Consider the following 22964-nt stretch of genomic DNA (forward strand, 5'->3'; position numbering starts at 1 on the left):
AAGACTGTCAAGTTGACGAATCTCCTCCGGCAGGCCCTTCCACAGTCTGGGAGCAGCAGAAGAGAAGGTCCTCTGGGTAACAGTTGTCAGCCTAGTTTTGGTTGACTGAAGTAGATTCTTCCCAGAGGACCTGAGTGTGTGGGGCGGATTGTACGGGAGAAGGCGATCCCGCAGGTAGCCTGGACCAAACCATGTAGGGCTTTTAAGGTGATAACCAACACTTTATACTTCATCCAGAATCATCAAAATATCCCCTCAGTTTTTCCAACTGCCAATGAAGCAATGGAATTGTGTGGGGTGGGTGGGCAGTATTTCAGCTTGGCTTTAGTCTCAGCTTACCAACTAGTCTTCTGCTTGAGCCTACCTTTTGAGCAGTGAAAATGCCACCACCACTCCTCCATGGACTGTTTGTATGTGGTTTACATCTTTTTAAAACTGCCAAGCGAAAAATCTGATATAAACATCTAGGCCTCATCCCTTCTGTGGGCTTCTTAAAATAGAAGCATGGAAATAAAACAAACCAAGCCAATAAGCCAAATCTCATTTTGTTGTTCATAAATGCTGGCAAGAGCAGCGGTCTCAATACACAAATCAAATAAGCGCTCGTCTTTACTTGACAGATTTCTGTCAGGTTTATTCATTTTTATGGGAGGGGGAAGGGGTTTCCATATATCTGCTAAATATTTCCAAAAGGTTCGTGGCTGTTGCTCCCCTGAAGCACATATTGGGTGGTTTTAAAATAATATGTGAAAATCTTTGTGATGATAAATTAGAATGCGCAGACCATTTTTACAACCAAGGAGTTGTAAGGAATGAGATCCATTTTACATTCATTTTAGCTGAGGAATATGGCTAACTAGAGATTTTCTGGAAGCTTACAGCAATGCATCATTTCTTGCACCTGAGAATTCTCGCTTCTTGTCTTGTGCTAGAAATTTGAATATATGTACTGCTTCTCCATTGCTTGTTCTGTACCTGAATAATGGCCGTTGCAGCACCATCCTATTATGGAATGGCTACTGCAAGGTTTTAATTTTAGTCGTGAAAACATGATGGAGGTTGTAGCATCTATTTCTTTCCACTATGTTTCTGGAGGATAAAACTATCAAGGGCTACTAGTCCTGATGTAGGGTGACCATATGAAAAGGAGGACAGGGCTCCTGTATCTTTAACAGTTGCATAGAAAGGGGAATTTCAGCAGGTGTCATTTGTATATATGGAGAGCCTGGTGAAATTTCCTCTTCATCACCACAGTTAAAGCTGCAGGAGCTATACTAGAGTGACCAGATTTAAAAGAGGGCAGGGCTCCTGCAGCTTCAACTGTTGTGATGAAGAGGAAATTTCACCAGGTTCCCCATATATACAAATGACACCTGCTGAAATTCCCTTTTCAATACAACTGTTAAAGATACAGGAGCCCTGTCCGCCTTTTCATATGGTCACCCTACCTGATGGCCATGGGTAGTTATGCAATGTAAGCGTGAGTAGACCCATTGAAATCCAGTCCCATTCATTTCGTGGGTCTACTCTTTGTAGGACTAGCATGGGATACTGCCATGTATATTAAAATCCTCCAATATCAGAGGCCGAATGTCTCTCAATATGAGTTGCTGGGGAACATGGGTGGGAGGGTACTGTTGCACTCATGTCCTGCTTGTGGGTTTCCCACATGCATCTGGTTGAGCACTGTGGGAACAGAATACTGAACTAGATGGACCCATGGTCTGATCCAACATGGCTGTTCTTATGTGCTTTAAGAAATAGCTTTGCCTTGAATAATCTTGCACATCGTCATATCTGAGTCCCTCATGTGAAAGGAAGGGAGCCCTCATGGCATGGTTGGCCAAATGCCAGGGACCACAATGCTGGTGATGTTGCTTGGGTCTCCCTCTGTGGTCGTCTCAGTGGCCATGGTTGTGGCCACCACCTTTATATTACTGGAATGCAATGTGCCCGAAGTTCCACTTCTGGCACCTTGAGGGTAAACAACTCATGGCCACTGCCACAAATATCATGGTAGCTGTCATGGTTTCTGTGGTGGGAAGCATGCTTTTTACCCATAAGGCACCGGAATTGGAACTTCTGGTCCACTGAAGTCCAAATGTGGGGGCCAGCAGTTGGGTGGCCTTGTAGGAAGCAGCCTAGGACAACACCCTGCTAAGAATCAGTATTTGGCAATATAAATTTCAAGTATGGGGGGATCCAATCTGGATTGGGAGCAAAGTGGGGCGATGGGTCTGTGTTTCTACCCCCCCCCCACTAGGAATCCCAATTCCTAAGGGCCTTGCATTTACTCTAGAGTGAAAAACAAAAACCTCCAATGTAGCAGTTTGCTACATCTTTAAATTCGTGTGTGCTTTGGCCCTCAGTGAACAGTTGTAGGGGGGAAAGAACCCATTGTCTCCATTCACACTCAAAGAGATTAAACGAAACTTCTTAATGTGAAGCACTTTTCTGCCTGGTGCCAACATTGCCGTCTTTCTGGTGCTCCTCCACTCCCAGGTATTTGGCAGCATAGGATACAGCATTTAACAGGTCCTGTTTTTGTGTTGTTTTTTGTTTTACACTTTTGTATATTAAAGGTTTTATATTATATTTGATCATTATTATTATTATTATTTATTTATATAGCACCATCAATGTACATGGTGCTGTACAGAGTAAAACAGTAAATAGCAAGACCCTGCCGCATAGGCTTACATTCTAATAAAATCATAATAAAACAATAAGGAGGGGAAGAGAATGCAAACAGGCACTGGGTAGGGTAAGCAGGCACAGGGTAGGGTAAAACTAACAGTATAAAGTCAGAACAAAATCAAGTTTTAAAAGCTTTAGGAAAAAGAAAAGTTTTTAGCTGAGCTTTAAAAGCTGCGATTGAACTTGCAGTTCTCAAATGTTCTGGAAGAGCGTTCCAGGCGTAAGGGGCAGCAGAAGAAAATGGACGAAGCCGAGCAAGGGAAGTAGAGACCCTTGGGCAGGCGAGAAACATGGCATCAGAGGAGCGAAGAGCACGAGCGGGGCAATAGTGTGAGATGAGAGAGGAGAGATAGGAAGGAGCTAGACAGTGAAAAGCTTTGTAGGTCAACAGGAGAAGTTTATATTGGATTCTGAAGTGGATTGGAAGCCAATGAAGAGATTTCAGAAGTGGAGTGACATGGTCAGAGCGGAGAGCCAAGAAGATGATCTTAGCAGCAGAGTGATGAACAGAAACCAACGGACTGATGTGAGAAGAAGGAAGGCCAGTGAGAAGGAGGTTGCAGTAGTCCAACCGAGAAATAACCAATGCATGAACAAGAGTCTTGGCAGAAGAGACAGACAAAAATGATCGAATCCTGGCAATATTATACAGGAAAAAACGACAGGATTTAGCTACTGCCTCAATATGAGGAATAAAGGAGAGCGAGGAATCAAATATAAAGCCAAGACTACGAGCTTCCTTGACTGGAGTAAGTGTAACATCATTGACAGTAAGAGAGAATGAGAGATGAGGAGAAGGTTTAGGAGGAAAAACAAGCAATTCAGTCTTTGCCATATTAAGTTTCAAACGACGATGAAGCAACCAAGCTGAGATACCTGAGAGACATGCCGAGATACGATCGTGAACATCAGGAGAAAGATCCGGAGAAGAAAGATATAATTGTGTATCATCGGCATACAGATGATATTGGAGGCCATGAGATTGAATAAGATTACCCAAGGGCAACATGTATAAAGAAAACAACAGCGGACCAAGCACCGAGCCTTGCGGAACCCCTACAAAAAGGGGAAAAGAAGAAGACAAGCTGCCATTAGCCAACACGCTGATGTTGGCTAATGTTGTAGTTCTAGGGTTTTAGCCGCCCAGGGAGGTTGGCAACTGGGCACTACAGGAATGTAAAAATGTAATAAGTCTTAATTTAGTGGATATTCAAATCCAGCTTCTAAGAATTTCAGGGCCTTATGTACTGTTGCAAATAAGATACACCTCATTGGTGTTAAGACCCAGACATAACAAGCCACACATATTTCAGGTCAGGGAAAGTGGCTTCCCTACACCGCAGTTTGAAAACTCCCGTCTTGGGGCAGAGAAAGAGAACTTGGCAGGGGGCTCTCATTAGATGCTGTTGTGTTTTCAGCTATCAGTTCTGTGACCCTTTTGCCTTGTGTGGGATTAAAGTGGACCTTCGATCTATATTTCACATTACGAGTGTCAAATACAAACCGTCACATCTGGGTGGCTGGATTTTGCCGAGCTGAGGCGAAGAACGGTCTAACTAGCTTTGATATCAGTAGTTTTGTGTGGACTGCATTTTCCTTGTCAGGAACTGGTGGGTGGTGGGTTTCCCCCCTCCCCCTCTAGCAGAGGGGTGTATTGACTTTAAGCTCTGCCCTGCTGCTAGTGTCGAGCATATGGTAGACTTCTGAGCAACCACTAAATTTAACAAGAGCCCTGAATGCAAAGTACACATTTCATTCAAATTCATCCTGTGCCTTTTATTTGACTTGCCGGCACTCTCTCTGGGTATTTCCAGTTGAGCTCATGATCACAGGCGGAAAAGGTCCCATCTCTGGAGCCAAGACCCTTTGCAGGGTTAATGCTACAGTTTGCAGAGCAAACGTTGCCTGAACATTGGCGGGTTAAAGCCATGCAGAGATGCAGCTTTTAAAAGGGGATAAAAAATGAACAGCAATGTTATTAGAAACTGCCTCATGCCAAGTCTAGGGTAGGGATGTCGGATAAATCTGTCTGGGGGATGGGGTGAAAGTCAGTGTTTCTTCATCAGCTCAGCCCCCTGGACCTTGGCTTGCTTTCCTGCAAACTAGCCCAACTCAGTCTGCATTGAATCAGGCCAGTTCAAAATTTTTCAGCATTTTAAAAATAACTCCATCTACTTTGTTTCTGGCTCCACCCATATTTGGTTCCAGCTCTGATCCTGAGAGAAAAGACATGGGTGGCTGTGGCGTTACACCCCACAAGTCAGTTCCCAAATGTATGTGCAGTTTGTAAGTCTGTGGTTTTTAGAATGTTGGCCTGAGTGGGCGGAGTTAGAATGTCTTGGGAGGGGGGAGGAGTGATATATAAGGGAAGGACTGAGGGGATTGTGGGGGACTTGTTAGGTACTCGTAGAGTCTCTAGTGCTCTCTGTGTTTAGGGTACTTAAGGTCTGGGAAATTTGAGAGTCAGTGTAGACAGTGGTGTCTTTAGAGTGTGGTGTGCATGTAGTGGAAGTATATTAATCAATACTGAGAATAAAGAAAGTTCAAGAGTGATTGTGTGAGAAAAAGGAAAGCGTGTATGTGAATGAGTGACCGGATTGTATGAAAGGTTTCAAAAGGTTTTTAAATGGTTTATTTGAAACAAAGCTTATGAACTTTTGAAAATAAATTTTGATTGTTTTGTTTTTAAACTACCACAAAAATCCCACGTGTCTGTTTGGCATTTATCATCTTAAGTTTACACATATAACACCCACTCTGACAATCATTCACCTAAGCAGATATAACTCACAGCGCATTATTATATATATATTAAAATCCTTCTCCATTTAAACCCCTTTCTCCACATAGTTTGGAGGAAGGTGGGTTTTATTCCTCGCCTCAGGCGTATCAAGCGGTGGTGCTTGGCTTGAGCAGGGAGTAGCTGTGCCAGGTCTGGTGTTCAGAGCCTGTGTCGTGGCACAGGCCAGTTCACAATTTTTCAGCATTTTTAAAAAAGAATTATGTAAATAACTCCACCTGCTTTGTTTCTGGCTCCACCCATATTTGGTTCCAGCTCTGATCCTGAGAGAAAAGCCATGGGTGGCCACTTAGGACTTGCCCCCTCAAAGTGGAAATGCATCACCAAAAAAGAGGACAAAATAACCTAAGAACATAAGAAGAGCCCTGCTGAATCAGACCCATCCAGTCCAGCACTCTGTTCACATGGTGGCCAACCAACTGTCAATCAGGGACCAACAAAGCAGGACATGGTGCATATTGGCTTACTGCGTCTGATACTGGAGGCAGTACATAGCCATCAGGACTAGTAGCCATTGATAGCCGTCTCCTCCAGGAATTTATCCAACCCCCTTTTAAAGCCATCCAGATTGCATAAATTTTGCATATGATAATTTATATAAGCGATATAATCATTACATTTTAAATAGAAATACGCTACAGCAAAAGACTGTGACCAGAGAGGTAGGGGTGTGTGTGTGTGTGTGTGTGTGTGTGTGTGTGTGTGTGTGTGTGTGTTCAGTCTGCTGTCCAGATGCTAAATCTTGACGGACAAAAGTTCTTCCGGTTCTCTGCCTTTACACCAGAATTGGAACAGGGCAGCCCTTCCGAAAGAAGATGCCTTCAAGTAGAGGATGATCCTCTGGCAGCCCTTCAAATAAAGGGTTGTCCACTATAAAAGAGGACATGTGGCAACCCTAAAAAGCCAGGTGTTTCATCTGATCCAGCAGGGCTCTTCTACTGTTCATCACTCCTTGAAAACTCCGCTTTAGAACTTTAGACATTATCTGGCCAGATAAAAACATGATCTTGGATGCTCTCTGTTTTGTTGTTCCATGGGCCTAACACATCTATGGCCATGGCTAGACCAGGCCTTTATCCCAGATGACACACAGGGAATCCCGGGAGCAGGCAGGGATGACCCCTCCATTTGCCTGGGATAATCCTTAGGTCTAGCTAAAGACTATGACAACTTTGGCCTGTTTGAAAAATCTGATGTGATCTCGTTTCTCTCTCTCTCTCTCTCTTTCTCTTTTTACTTTCTCAGATTAAATTCGACAGCGACAGCGTCTGCGTCTGCTGCGAACTACAACACCAGACCTCTGGCTGCAGCCTCGGCGAGATGCTGAAACTGAACCCGCTGCAGGAGTGCAACGTGGTCAGGCTGACCCTAAAGGTGAAATTCAAAGAGGGGATCTCCTCTTCTCCTGCGAAGTGCAGGGCCAGAAACCCTCCATCGCCCCCTTCCTCATCAAGTCTACCTAGCCCACCGCCACCACCACCCAACCTGCTATTTGCCCCAGGAGGGAAGCTGCTATTGATAGAAATAGCAGCAGTGGGGCACTTTCCTGATGTGCCAAGTGGCCATCCTTAGCACAACCTCATGGTCCAAGGGACGGTCTACCAAGCAAGTAGCTGCTTCCATGCTCTGTGAAACTGAAAACTGTGGGCCTTGCTAGATGGAGGTTTAGCCCAGTGCTCGCCACAGGCTTGCCCCTGTGCATCCAGATGATGCACAGGGGATCCCGGGGTCAGGCAGGGGTGAAACCTCCCTGGGCGCGGGGTAAGTGAAACCCCATTTAGCCCGGTTTTTCCCGCAGTCCCGGCCTCAGGTTGGGCTGAGGCCGGGACTGCAGACGTGTGGACCGTTCCACCGCTTCTCCCAGTTACCACACTTACGCGCGAGTAGCCGGGAAAAGTAGCGGATGGGCCACAGCGCTCTCGCCCCCCTTCCCCCGATTCCCCCCACGACCTCCCCTGGCCTCTGATCCCCCCCTGTCCCCACGTCCATGTCTCGCCAACCCCCCATTCCCACCTGCTGTGTCCTGCTGCCGCTACCGATGTCCCCAGGAGCTCTGTCCCGCTGCCGCCGCCACTGTCCCCAGCCGGCATTTCCTGTTGTCACCATGTCCGGCCTGCAGGACATGGTGACAGCAGGCATCACAGGCCAGAAATGGCGACAACAGGAAACACCGGCTGGGGACAGTGGTGGCAGCAGCGGGACAGAGTGGCTGGGGACAGCGGCGGCGGCGGCAGGATACAGGAGGTGGGGACAGGGGGTATTGGAGGCCAGGGGAGGTCGTGGGGGGGAAATTGGGGGATGGGGGGGACCCTACTTTAAAAAAACACCTTACCTTTCCGGTGGTGCGCTCCTGCGCACGCCGGCCCCTTTAACAAAAAAAAATGGCGGACGCGACGGGGCTTCGTCGCGTCTGACATGTAGATAGGCGTGACGGCTCATGCTAATTGTAGCACGGCCTCGCTGCACCTGAAGCACCGATTTTCACGTAGGTCTAGCAAGGCTCTGTGTCAATCGCCCTTCCCCAACCTTGTGTCTTCCGGGTGTTCCGGACTACATTCCCCACCATTCCTGACCATTGGCCGTGCCAGCTGGGACTGATGGAATTGTAGTCTGAAACATCTGAAGGGGACTGGTGTGAATCCACAGCTTTTTGTCCAGCTCCTTCTGACAGGAGAGGATTAGTCCTTAAAAATAAACGCCTCTCGATTTGAATGCCATGTTTTTGAGGCGAGGGGGAGGGGTTGTGTTGGTGTGGCTGTTCAGCTCTCTCCTTATCCGAAGGATCTTAGTAGGCTTGTGAAGAAATTACAGCTAATCAGGTAAACACTGACAGCGATAACACTCACCTTCTGTAATTATGATTAGTAATTGCTACAGGCTCCTGCGAGCAGAAACAGCTGTTACGCGCACTGGGTTTGATGTGGCCATTTGCTTGACAAGGAAGTGGCACAGATGAGCAAGAATACGGCAGATATATATGGACGGTGTACAGCCATAGCTTAGACGGCTTTAAATAGGGATTATACCATTTCGCTTTGGATGCCTTTTTCCTCCACCTTTTCTGGCTCTACAACATCAGTGCTGTGACCAGAACTCCACATGGTATTCCAAGATTACTGTAGATTTGTGTAAAGGCTGTGCAATGCTGGCAGTTTCATTTTTTATTCCTTTCCTTTATCCATCATGGAATTTTTCCTTTTCATAGCAGCCACAGTTGAAGTTTTCGTTGGGGTATCGACCATGACACCATGATCTAGCTCAGACCCTATCAGTGAACTTCATGTGCCATGTTAACTGTTCGCTATACCTTTTTGTTTTAACCACCCTAAACAAAGTGGTATCATTAGCGCAACTCTCTTAACTACAGATCATTTATGGACAAGTTAAAAAGCACTGATCCTGATAGAGATCCTTGGCAGACACCACTTTTTGCATCCCTCCATTGCAAGGACTGTCCATGTATTTCTACTCTCCACTTCCTGTTCTTTAAACAGTTACTGATCCATTAGAGGACCTCTGTGAGCTTATTCCATAAGCTACATTTGTTCAGGAGTCTTAGGTGATCACATCCATAGAACTCATAGAATCATAGAATAGTAGAATTGGAAGGGGCTTATAAGGCCATTGAGTCCAACCCCCTGCTCAATGCAGGAACCCACCCTAAAGCATCCCTGACAGATGGATGTCCAGCTGCCTCTTGAAATCCTCTAGGGTGGGAGAGCCCACCACCTCCCTAGGTCACTGGTTCCATTGTTGTACTGCTCTAACAGTCAGGAAGTTTTTCCTGAGGTCCAGCCGGAATCTGGCTTCCTGTAACTTGAGCCCATGATTCCGTGTCCTGCACTCTGGGAGGATCGAGAAGAGATCATGGCCCTCCTCTGTGTGACAACCTTTCAAGTATTTGAAGAGTGCTATCATCATTCCCCTCAATCTCCTCTTCTCCAGGCTAAACATGCCCAGTTCTTTCAGTCTCTCTTCATAGGGCTTTGTTTCCAGACCCCTGATCATCCTGTACCTCGTGTTTGTCAAGAAGAGGGAATTTCAGCAGGTGCATCTATAGGTAAATTTCCCAAAGATTACTTTGCTGTACAACTCTTGAAAATACAGCCAACCTGTCCTTTGCACCTGGTCATCTTGACTGAATGATCAGTGTGGAAATAGCAAATGTTTTAACTGCCTGACTGTGCTTAGAAGTATTTAAAATATGTCACGGCCAGGTAACACACAGCTTTACAAGGTTCTGGCACTGCGTCAGTTTTTGCTTGCTATGCTTTCAGGAGACGTTGACTCTTTTGCTCATTACGTTATAGAGTAAGGTATTCATTGTGACAATACTTTCTTGGTGAAAAAGAGAGCAAAAAAAAGAGAGCAACAATGGTGACTTGTACACCAGAGTTTGAACCTCCTGGTGCCTTGACCATACACAAACACACACACACACACATACAAGAAAGTATTCATGCTTACCCATAATAACCACAAACAATCCAAGACAGTAAGAAAATCTGAACAGCAAATATGCACAATAATTAGCTGGTTTATTTATTTAAAATTATTTTTAGGGGGGATGAGAGAGGGGATTGGGCAGCTCCTGAAATAGCAGCTGTCCTTCCCTTATCTTAAACAGGGTGAGGGATGGGGAGAGAGGTTGGGGAATACTGGATTATCTTACATGAAAGCTAACAGCAAAGTCCACAACCAAAAAGTGTGTAAGAGGGATCATTAAGCTATTGCTGATGGCAGCTCTGTATTTATTTTATTGATTTATAGAGTGTCTTATCTTGCAATTAATTGGTCTTCAGAGGACTTGACATTTAAACATCTGATGAGACCCAGTACATGAAATCCTTGGGCATGACATCAAAAGAGGAGCCACATAAATGCATGCAGAACCTCCCCCAGGCGAGTCCACCTATGATTCCCACAGTCTTCAGCCGGCAAACGTTTGTATTAAAATAGGAATTTCCAAACATATCTCCTCACACAATACACACTTCTAAACATTTACTACTTTGTTTGATCCAAGAACTGAATCCCAAAACTCAAGGATATGAAAAATCCAAAGGATAACTGCATTTCTGATGTCTGCATTAGGCCAGAAGGTGTAAATCAGATTGGTTTGCTTCAAAATGTAGACGGAACAAACTCCTCCTACATTGCTACTCGATAGCGTTAGAATCTTCCCAGGACGGGATTGTGATGGAGTCACCCTTCTCCCTCACCAACGTCATTCGCACTTTCGGCCACTTTAGCCTCATCTAATGATGTTTCAAGTGGTCTCTCTGGTTTGCTTACCTCTCCGATGTGCAACTGTGTAGAACACACTCTTGAGAACAGTTACAAGTAAGCAGGTCTGCTTTCTTCAGCAACAGCCAGTTAGACCTCTGTCATTTCTAATCTCTCTCTCTCTCTCTCTTTCTTTCTCTCTCTCTCTCTCTCTCTCTCTCTCTCTCTCTCTCTCTCTCTCTATATATATATATATATATACATGTCTGTCCTTGAGTTTCCCAAGTAAAAGGAGTACATGGAGAGCAATTTCATGGGTGAAAAAGCTTTAGTGCTCATTATCTCTTTTCAGGTGATTGTGGGTATATAAGCAATGAAGCCCTGTAATTGAAGTCAATCAAGGATAAAGGAAGTCGTCTTTACAGTAATGCCAAACCTAGCTTGTTTTTAGATCTAGTCGGTAATGATGTTAGGCCATGGCCTTTAAAGTTATCGATTTACACGCCTTTCACACTTTCACACACTAATTCTGCCTTTTCCATGTTTGTAGAATGAACCTCCCAAAGTTCAGGGGAATTAAAAGAGCCTTGTTGAAGAGCTACAAATCATAGTTCTCCATAGGAAATCCATCTGTTATGCATGGAAGCTGGGTGGGGTAGTCGCCTGCCGTGTCAGCAGCATTTTCTCTGGGTCACCTGATCGAGGCCACTTTTTGATTTGTTGATTGTTCCCCGAGAACAATTTGTAGCAGCCGTTAAATCCGCCTTCCCCAAACCTGGCGTCTTCTAGACGTGTAGGACTACACCTTCCATAATTTTCAGCCAGCGTGGCATGAACAGGAGGGTGCTGTGGCATTCATGTCCTGTTTGTGGGTTCCCCATAATCAGCTCGTTGGCCACTGTGTATACAAGATTCAAGACTAGATGCACCCTTGGTCTAATCCAGCAGGGCTCTTCTTACGTTCTTGTGGGAGTTGTAGTCCAACATATCTGCAAGACATCCTGCTGGCCCACTCAATCTGTCTGGCCCTGCTGGGCTCTTCCGTGGCCCCAGTATATGCCCAGGGAGACATGCCTCCTCAGCCTCAACCCTAACCTGAGGATTAACCCTAACCCCAGCCTACCACTGAGATTTCCCTCAAGCAACTAAAAGTCAGTGTGCATGTCGTCCTGTGGCCCACTCAGTCTGCCTCACCCTCCTAGGCTGTTCCACGGCCCCAGTTCCTGCCCTGGTAGCCATGCCTTCCCAACCTTAAACCTAACCTGAGGCTTAACCCTAACCCAAAAGTATCACTGAGACTTCTCTCCACCCACTAAACATCAGTATGCAAGCCATCCTAAGACCAAATTTTGGGACCTCACAAATTAAAACCTGTCCTCTAGTTATGGAGAAACTGATGATTTTGTTAATTTTGGTGGTAGCCATTTTGATGACATCATCAAAGCTACCCGCCACACACCATAGAGTTACACCATGGAAATTATGTATCGAAAGGTAGTTTATGATTAAATCAAACCAACCACATATTTGTGGTTGTTCAGAGGAGGACAACCAGGATGATCAGGGGTCTGGAAACAAAGCCCTATGAAGAGAGACTGAAAGAACTGGGCATGTTTAGCCTGGAGAAGGGAAGATTGAGGGGAGACATGATAGCACTCTTCAAATACTTAAAAGGTTGTCACACAGAGGAGGGCCAGGATCTCTTCTCAATCCTCCCAGAGTGCAGGACACGGAATAATGGGCTCAAGTTACAGGAAGCCAGATTCTGTGTGGACATCAGGAAAAACTTCCTGACTGTTAGAGCAGTACGACAATGGAACCAATTCCCTAGGGAGGTTGTGGGCTCTCCTACACTAGAGGCCTTCAAGAGGCAGCTGGACAACCATCTGTCAGGGATGCTTTAGGGTGGATTCCTGTATTGAGCAGGAGGTTGGACTCGATGGCCTTGTAGGCCCCTTCCAACTCTGCTATTCTATGATTCTATGATTCTTTCAACAATTCTGCCACAAAATTACTATTCCGCCCCTACTAAAACAAAAGCGTAGTATCCAGATCACGAGAAGCAGCACTTAACCCTATTCTGAAACGCTCAGGCAGCAAAATAGTTTGAGGTGGCCCCCTACATTCAATCCCCGCTCTAGCCTGCCATTTTGGGAGTGGACCCTCAAACTACAGACCTGAACCACAACTTTGATTTATAAACTTAGGAACAAAGATTCCAAGCATGGAGCACTTGCCCTCACAGAGCAGGACATGCGGTTTCATAGACTGACCTTTGATATATAAGTGTGTTTCCTGAATATTTATTAAGTAGCATCTGTATTTTATTCCCCCTTCAGTACTTGATAGAGAAACGCTGTCAGAAGAATAAGGGAGTTTGCAAATCACTGTAATTTTCCAAGATTATAGAGGATGTTCATCCATTGAAGACTTAAAAGCAATTGCTTTGAAGAGAAGTAAACATGTTTTGATGTATGTAAGAAGCCCAAAGAAGTTGCCACTGTGTGTGTGTACGTGCGTGTTTTAAACAGAGCCAGGTTTAAGGGCCACGAAAGAATGGCGTTCACCGTATTAAGCTGTCATTCTTCAGCGGAGAAGTTGTTATTGTATGATTGGATTTGGATTAACTGCAGGCAACACTCAACGGAGCCCAGCGAAGCAAAGAAAGAACAAAAATGTGACTTTTGTCTGTTTAAATTTCCAGGGCTATAAAAGACATCTTAGGGATTTTTGTCCCCCAAATGATAGCTTGCCAAGGCCCTTATCTAAAGAATCTAACCCCTCCAAGCTGTGAGATAATTTTAGCTTCCTTTTTGTAAGATTTCACTCCTGTGCCATCGACACGGAGGCCTGGACTTGTGGAATCACTCTCAGCTGAGGTTGATGGTAATAGCTTGGGAGATCTGCACAGTTGTGTTTCCACCCAGGGTGTTTGGGTGACTGAGGAAATGAACATGACAGATGCAGTAGCACATTTATTATCATCATCGTCGTCGTCGTCTCTTTTTCTCACTCATGGCGTTTTTTCTAGATGGACATGACAGGCTTTGCCAAGTCATGCTGTCCTTTACTGACTCAGAAACTTCCTGACTATTGAACACGTTTTGAGTATGTCTGCTTTCTGGATGTTGGTGTGGATGTATTTTGGTAGGCCCAGTTTCTGAAAGTTTTCTGCATAGTTTTTTGATGTGATCCTGTGACTGATGTGACTAATGGATGATGATGATGATGATGAAGAAGAAGAACATAGAATCATAGAATAGCAGAGTTGGAAGGGGCCTATAAGGCCATTGAGTCCAACCCCCTGCTCAATGCAGGAATCCACCTTAAAGCATCCCTCACAGATGATTGTCCAGCAGCATCTTGAAGGCCTCTCTTGAAGGCCCACAACCTCCCTAAGTAATTGGTTTCATTGTCATACTGCTCTAACAGTCAGGAAGTTTTTCCTGATGTCTGGCTTCTGTAACTTGAGCCCCTTATGCCGTGTCCTGCACTCTGGGAGGTTCGAGAAGAGATCCTGGCCCTCCTCTGTGTGACAAGCTTTTAAGTACGTGAAGAGTGCTCTCATGTCTCCCCTCAGACTTCTCTTCTCCAGGCTGAACTTGCCCAGTTCTTCCAGTCTCTCCTCATAGGGCTTTGTTTCCAGACCCCTGATCATCAGTCTCCACTGTGGTGAGATATTTGTATTTTTATTAAAATTGTAGTTATTATTTCTACATTTGCACCTAAAGATACACATTTGCCTATGCAGGGACTGTGCAGATTGGTGTCTTCTTTTGTCCTCTCTTTTGGTGATGGTGCATGTGGCCACCTTGCTGGGAGTTCTCAGGGACCCTGAATCCACTGGTAATAGTCTCAGCCAGAAGGAAGAGGGTCTCCTGTAAATGTGCCCAAAGAGAACAAACTGCAGGTTTCCAGATGGGCCCGTTTAAACTCTCAGTTGTATGTTAGGGAAATGGAAACTAAGAAATAATGGAGCATGGAGTAGTTTGGAGGATAGACCTAAAAGAGAGGTAAAGTCATAACGAATTCCATCATTTGTCACTATTTTTCTGTCTCTCATTCACTGGAAGGCTGCTCTAAACCCTTCTCCTGTTCAGCTCTTTGTATACGGCCTGCCTGATTTACTTTTAAAAGGGAGATTTATCAGGAATTGTAACTTTACTGATGTCTTTGCCCCAGGATTTTCTCTTCATCCAAAGAACTGTGTTCGTTCTTTTGCTCTTCGAAAGCCCCGTAGATTTCGGGCATAGCTCCAGCCAAGACTGTCCTTAAGGGTGCAGATCTACCAGACTGACTGCTTTCTCTTTTGGAAGAGGCAATGAATGTGCTCCCTTCCTTACTGAATGGGGGTGAAGAGAGGGGAGGAGAACCCAATTCCCCGTCACCGTGCCCCCTTTTTGTTTTCAAACTTTGCTCGCTGCTTGAGTAATGTATTGAATGCATTGACTTAATTCCACTTTAGCAGAATCATTTAAAAATCATTATGTGGCACTCCCAGCTGAGCAAGTAGCCGCCAACTATGGAGCGATGGCTTAATTTTCATACTTGAGCATTTTCAAGTGTCAGCAGAAAGCGCTTTCCCCCTTTTTAGCAGCTGCCGCTGATTTATGAGCTCTCTCAAGTCACATTGGTGATGACGCATGAGGTGCGCATAGGTGAGAGCATTAAATCAGTGCCCGAAAGAACTGTGTGCGCGAAGGGCACAATCCCTCACTGCGTAGGCTTGTGCAAGAGAAGAGCATGCTGTGCCTGAGGTGAATCAGCAACCATAAAGCGGGTGAGCTAGGGCTCAGATGTGTTGAAAGATTCCCCCCAACCGTTTGACACAGCTGGAACAAGAACGAAGAACGTTTTGCATCTTCTGCATATATAACTCTATTCAGAGCTGCAGTTGGAGGCAGGGAGTTAGTGCCCACAGACTATTAAATGGCTTTGATGTCTCCTGGGAGGATGGAGGAACCAGAGGGAGCTATTGTGGCCTTTCTATTTGTGGGCTGGCCACTGTGTGAAGAGAATACTGGATGAGATGGACCCTTGGTCTAATCGAGCATGGTTCTTCTTAGGTTCTTATGGAATCTATATTCAGCACCAGACCTGCCGTTGTGGACACTTTATCTCCAGGGGGGAGCAACTGGTGGCCCTCCAGATGTTTTAACCTACATCTCCCAACATCCCTCACCATGGGCTGTACTGGCTAGGACTAAAGGCAGTTGTAAGCCAAACATCTGGAGGGCCACCAGTTTCTCACACCTACTTTATTTCCACTGTAACAGTCCTGCTGGATCAGACCAAAGTACTATCTAGTCCAATGTTCTATTCCCCACAGTGACCAACCACTGGGAAAGCCCACAAGCAGGGAATGAAGGCTGTGACCCTCTCTTACTGTTTCCCCACAGTTCTGGGGCACTGTGGGAGGGGAAATGGCAGCTGCAAGAAAAAATGGCGGCCTCCATTGGTTGCTGTCCTGTTACTGCTGCCTCTGGAGATACTTCTGTGTTCAAACACATTCTGCCTCTCTAGGACCAATGTGATTCATTTTTTACATTTATTCTTACACACCCTCGCCCCTCCTTAGCCCAGGTAATTGTACCGTAAGTCTGTAGATTTGACTTCAGACTGATCTGAATTGTGGGCTAGTGTGTCAGGAAAGATAATGTTGTCCCATGCACCCAACAGAGACAATATCTTTGTGTATTTGGGAATGTTAATTAGTTTTGCCTGCTGTTACTTCATCTAATCTTATATCTTACGGAAATTTGCCTTGTTTTGTGCAGAGCGCACGTGCTTATGAGATATGGTCCCAACGGTTTGTGATGTTCTTTAAACACTGTGGGCTGCTGCATTGTCGGAACAAAGCAAAATTTCTGTTTCTCAGGCTTTGAGAAAAACAAGAGCATCGTATTTATTCCAATCACTTGAAGAAGAAGAAATAGATGGATGTTAATTAAACTTCGTAGGCTGGAGGAGGGGAAGGAGGAGGAGAAAACATTATTTATGGCTTTAATTTTCCAGACGTCTCTCTTCCCCGTCTTGTGCCACTTAACTTTAGGAGTGGTGCTCTTTAATTAGGTTCAGTGGCTGTTATGGATAATGGGGGCAATTCTGTTTGCATGCCAGGTATGTAATGCATCAAATGTTAAGCCAGAAGTCCTGGGAAATAATGATGAAAGCACTTTGTATCATTATGCAGCCTCAAAGTAATATTGAAAATAAGGAAAAGGAAGGTTGGCCAATTCAGGAATGGGGGAACCACTGATCTGTGCGCCAAATGCAGACCTCCAGGCCTCTCGGTCCGGACCTCTTGCCACGACACAGGCTCTGAACAACAGACCCGGCCGTGGCTACTACCTGCTCAAGCCAAGCACCACCGCTTGATACGCCTGAGGCGAGGGATAAAACCCACCTTCCTCCAAACTATGTGGAGAAAGCGGTTAAATGGAGAGGAATTTCAATAATAAAATAATGTGCTGTGAGTTATATGTGCTGAGGTGAATTATTGTCAGAGTGGGTGCTAAATGTGTAAACTTCAGATGATAAATGCCAAACAGACACGTGGGATTTTTGTGGTAGTTAAAACAAAATAATTAAAATTTATTTTTAGAAGTTCTCACAAGCTTTGTTTCAAATAAAACATTTAAAAACCTTTTTGAAACCTTTCATCCAATCCTTTCACCCATTCACATACACGCTTTCCTTTCTCTCCCACACTCACTCTTGAGCTTTCTTTATTATAAGTACTGTTAAGTATACATCAACTATGCGCACACCACACTCCAAAGACACCACTCTCTACACTGAACCTCAAATTCTCCAGACCCAAGTACTCTAAACCCCAAGAGCTAACACACAGAGAGCGCTAAGAGTACCCAAAAGTCTCCCTCAATCCCCTCAGTCCTTCCCTTATATATCACTTTTCCCCCCTCCCAAGACATTCTAACTCCGCCCACTCAGGCCAATATTCTAAAAACCACAAACTTACAAACTTCAGACATACATTTGGGAACTGACTTGTGGGGTGTAACGCCACACCTCTGGACTCTCCTACAGGCCATGCCCCCTTAGGGTGGCCATGTGTCCTAGTTTATGGAGGACAGCCCTCTGTAAACTGTCAGAGATCAGTCCTCTATTTGAAAGGGCGGTCAGAGATCAGTCCTCTGTTTGAAAGCATCCTCCATTTAAAGGGCTGTCCAATCCAAGTCTAGTTTAGAAAATAAAGAAGAACTATGAGAAGCCAGGGGAGTAGGGGACTTGGAGTTGCCCATCAAGAGTTAGTTCCTGAACATCCCAGCAAACAGGCAGGCTCACGGGTCACCTGTTCACAGTTTCCCTGCTATGCTGAGATATGTTGTGTTCCTATTTAAGCTACAGTCATTCTTTCTAAGCTTGCAACTACACTTTTCAATTAGCATCTGCAAATGTTATGGAAATGGAAACCCTCTTTCGTTGGAGATGCATAAGTGGCTACCCTGCACCCCTTCCCCAGCCCAGGTTATTAATATTATTTACTCCGTCATGCTTGGTGTTTATGCACATCTTCCCCGAAATATGAAGCTAGTGGAGGGATTCTTGCACAAGTTTGGAGTGGAGAATGCCTGGATGGAAATGTCTTTTTTAGATGTTGTTGCATAATGAAAAGGGATAAGAGTCACATGTGTAACTCCACCCACTTTGGGCTAGTCACATTTGTAACTCCACCCATTGCTGGACTGTGGGTAGACAGGGTCAAGCCCACTGCTGGACTGTGGACCCCACATGGACAGAGCTAAGGTGGACAGGGAAAATGTTCTAGGTCAACCAACTGTTATTTTGGATACCAATACTTTGGAGGAAATCAAGACCAGCCCAATGAGGGGGGAACCATCTTTTGTCCCCCTCCAGTGCCTCTTCGTGGCATCATCCTGGAGTCTTTGAAGAGGGAGGGTGGTGGCCACCATTGGTGCCACCCAGCCATCTGTCAGGGATGCTTTAAGGTAGATTCCTGCATTGAACATGGGGTTGGACTTGATGGCCTTATAGGCCCCTTCCAACTCTACTATTCTGTGATTCTATAATCAAGCACTGTGGTCAAAGTTGCCAACTGGTAAGTACACCCAACCCTTAAGCTTTCTCCTCTTCCCTTAAAAATAATTGAAATTCCCCACTTGCAAATGGCATGGAGAGTTTGTGGGTGCCATTCTTTTCTGTGTCACCTTCATAAATAGAGGATCCCAATACATGATTAGTTTTTGACATTCAGATAACATAAGGGAGCCAGGAAGAGGCATTAAGATTTCAAAAATCCCACCTTCCTTGACTAAAACCAAAGTAAATTTACAATTGATTTTATGCCATAAGGGGTTTGGCTGAACATTTCTATCCTGTGGTTCATAAAGCCCATAGACTTTTCTACAACTTTGCAGGCAAGAGGTATTTTTAAAAGATCGATGTTTTTGATGAGAACATTTTATTTCAGTTCATTGAAGATGAGCCAGTGAAAAAATATGAACTAAAGGTAAATAATAATATGGACTAGAATCTTATGGTCCCCAATAAAGACATGGTCCCCAATCCATCCCGCAAAGCTTTGAGTGACAAGCACACTCCTTCCTGACATCACATCCACTTGTGCTTTGCTCCCTCTTTGTTTATCAATACTAGAGAAGACTAGCACTTGCGCTGGCAAGGGAAAGCCCACTCTTATCTCCAAAAATTGATTGGTGATAAGAGCAGAGTTTTCCTTGTCAGCTGACAGCATAAAGGGATTCAGATGATGTCGGGGGATGGTTTTTCAGGTAAACTATCTACTGCCACTGTCTGGCCCACTGTGGATGTCTTAAGAATCAGTCTGGCCCTGAGGGCAAGAACAGTTTCCCACCATCTTCTAGAAAGTCATTAAAGAGGAAGCTAGCGAAGTCCAGAACTCTGGGAGGACTTCAGTGTAGAAACGGTCCTGCAGACACCACCCCTTCCAAAAGTTTCTCATACTTCTGAAGATCCCTTTTCCTCGCTGCTCTTTATTCATCTGCCCAACACACCCAAAGGTGTTCTCAGATTTGTCTGTGGGCACACTTCTTGGCCGCTGCCCTACCCCACGGCCCTCTCATTCATCCCTACTTCTCCTGTGCCAGGTGAGGCGGCGATGAGAAATGTGCCCATGAAGATGTTGCTGGGAGCAAGGCAGTCAGCTGATCTAACACCGACCCTCTTGGACCCGTTCTGCTGGGCTGGTATTGACCTTGACGTGACCAAAGGGTCTGCTTGTTGCTCTCCCTTTAAACCATCCCATCGTATCTCTGGTTCTTGATGATACCTGTTCTGTAGGCTTGGTGGATTTCCCAAGTCCCTCCATTGTTCTTTTGGCTCGTCATTTCCTGTTCGATGGCTGGGATTCGACGACCCGTTTTCTGGACTGAGCGAGCTTCTTATTGGTTGTCTACTTCCCATATTCAAATACCAGCGGCCTTCAGATGAAAGGGGCCAAATCCCTTCTCTTCAATGGCCCCTAATGTCCACCAGCATCATGCCAACAAGGCTGCTTCGAGTCAATTGGCACACCGTGGAAGCTATTTCAGTAGTTGGAGGGAACAGAAGGAGCCTCGTCCATCTTTACGATAAAGGCCCAGATTCTATGGAGAGTTCTTTTCCCCCTCAGAGTTAATTCTGTCCGTTGTTAACAGACTGTTTTCATGTATTCTCTGTGAACTTCACTTGTTTCTTGGCTTCATCTTTTGCAAGCCTCCCTGAGGTTAAGGCAGGGGAGACTCTCCGAGGATGCATCCATTCACCAGCAGCTGTAAAATTAAGAAGAATAAGAAAGTAAAATCACCTTTTCAAAAAAGAAGAGAAAAATCCACCTTATCTCACACTTGAAGGGGGTGGGGTGGAAAATGGATGTTCGGTGACTGGAAGGTGCTTTTTAGTTGACTGATCAACTGCCGTTCAACCAATTACTAGATTGATTAAATTTAAATACATTTGCAAATTAAATAAAGCTTAACATAGGTGCCTTTCTGAGATAGTGAAGCAAGTGTGAGACCTGTTTTTCAAATGTGCCCTACGGTAGGCTTTAGCACAGCCTTCCTCAACCTGGGGCGCTCCAGATGTGTTGGACTGCATCTCCCAGAATGCCCCAGCCGCATTCTGTAATCCAACACATCTGGAGCGCCCCAGGTTGAGGAAGGCTGCTTTAAGCACATAAGAATATAAGAAAAGCCCTGCTGGATCAAACCAAGGGTTCAGGAAGTCCAGCACTCGGTTCACACAGTGGCCAAACAGCTGTCGACCAGGGCATGGTGTCCCAGCACCCTCCCACCCATGCTCCCCAGCAACTGGGGTATATAGGCTTATTGCCTCTGATACTGGAGGCAGCACGTAGCCATCAGGGCTAGTAGCCATTGATAGCCTTCTCCTCCAGGAATTGATCCAACCTCTTTTAAAGCCATCCAAATCAGTGGCCATCACTGCATCTTGTGGTAGTGAATTCCATACTTTGATTGTGTGCTGTGTGAAGAAGTCCTTCCTTTTATCTGCCCTGAATCTCCCACCATCTAGCCTCATGGCATGACCCCAGTGGGTTCTAGTATTATGAGAGAGGGAGAAAAATGTCTCCCTTTCCACATCCTCCACACCATGCATAATTTTGTACACCTCTAGGCATTTTAGCTTCAAGGGCCACAGCAGGTGGTACATTCACATACAACTCACATACAATGCACACATACACGCAAAGAGTGGTTCTCCCCCCCACCCAACACACATCCAGTAAACCATGTGATAAATTACCAGAGCAATTAATCGTAGATATTATCTCACAGCTTCTGTTGGAAGAGACCCAGGCAAAAATATATTAGCATTCGTTAACCACAGAGAAGTGCTACATCTTTTGTAGGTGCCCCGAAATAGGTTTGGGAACAAGTAGAATAAAGATGAGATCTGAGGCTAAAAACCCCTCCCCTCCTTGCCCCAATTTCCAAAAAGAGAGGAAAACTGAGATTTTGCTGGGATAATTGTTCTGACCCCTATTTATTTCATTTCTATACCGCCCAATAGCCGAAGCTCTCTTTTAAGAGGATTTTATGCTTCTAACTTTTCCATGCATACCCTGGATTTGTTTCTGAGCCACGAAAGGGTTACCCACACGTAGGCTAAATTGGACAGGCCTAATAAAGACCCACGTCAAGCTGATAACCATTGACAGTGTTGATTATCCAATCTGCTAAAGATGTTTTCAGCGCCCATCGTCTGTCTTGCTGAGATAAGGAGTGACATTCTGCCCGTCTCTCTCTCTCTTTCTCTCTTTCTCTTTTCCGCAGGACCTGTTGTTTAGTGTGTGCGCTCTCAATATCATCTCTACTATTGTCTGCGCTCTGGCAACCGCAATGTGCTGCATGCAGATGGTCTCCTCTGATGTTCTGCAAATGGTGAGTGAATTCCAATGAGAGAATGCATAATGACATAGCGTCTTCCTTTGCCTCGCTGTGTCTGTGCAATATCGATGGGGCTCTTTTCAAGGACCAGATCTGGCTTCTCTTTTCAAGGACCAGATCTGGCTTCTCTGGCTTTATTTATTATTACATGTATATCCCACCCATTTTTCCCTCTTGCAGGGAACCCAAAGTGGTGTGATATGGTCTTCCTCCTCTTCGTTTTCATCCTCACTACAACCCTGTGAGGTTGAGAGTCAACGGCAGGCCCAAAGTCACTCACTCACTGAGCTCTGTGACCAAGTGGGGAATAGAACCCAGAACTCCATAGTCCCAGTCCAACACTCTAACCACTACACCACACTGCTTCTCATAATCTCTACAGTAATGTCTCAGATGGGTCTAAGTGAGCCTATGTACCTCCTTAGGAACCAATCACCAGTGCAAAGATTTAGAAGTGCAAAATCAACGTTGAACAAGCTGGGTGCAAGAGAATCATTGGGGGGTGTAAGTGCCCCCTTGGATTCTGCCCCATGCATCCTACTTTACAGAGGACAGACCTCTATTTCTAGGGCTGTCAGAGGTCAGTCCTCTATTGGAAAGTGTCCTCCAATTGAAAGGTTGTCCAGTCCATGTCTGGTTTAGAAGATGAAGAAGAACCAGAAGAATCCAAGAGACCAGAAGCTTTGACGTTGTCCATCATTAGTTAGCACCTGAACAGGAGATTGGACTGGCAGGCTTGTAGGTCACCTGTGCACAGTCTATGTTGCATTTCTATTCAAGCTACAGTCATTCTTTCTAAAGTTGCATCTACTGCATACCTTCAATAACAAAGA

At 45.3% G+C, this 22964-nt stretch overlaps 1 protein-coding gene across 1 annotated transcript in view; it reads left to right on the plus strand.

The window, feature by feature from the left end:
- ENTREP2 (endosomal transmembrane epsin interactor 2) overlaps window positions 1–22964 on the plus strand; it is a 204949-nt gene that overhangs the window by 157757 nt on the left and 24228 nt on the right. Inside the window, exons 4-5 of the mRNA XM_063142264.1 lie at window positions 6743–6871; window positions 22018–22125. Of these exons, the coding sequence (XP_062998334.1) occupies window positions 6743–6871; window positions 22018–22125 (237 nt within the window). The remainder of the gene's footprint in view (window positions 1–6742; window positions 6872–22017; window positions 22126–22964) is intronic.

This window comes from Elgaria multicarinata, chromosome 16 (assembly GCF_023053635.1).
Source record: "Elgaria multicarinata webbii isolate HBS135686 ecotype San Diego chromosome 16, rElgMul1.1.pri, whole genome shotgun sequence".
Taxonomy (NCBI): domain Eukaryota; kingdom Metazoa; phylum Chordata; class Lepidosauria; order Squamata; family Anguidae; genus Elgaria; species Elgaria multicarinata.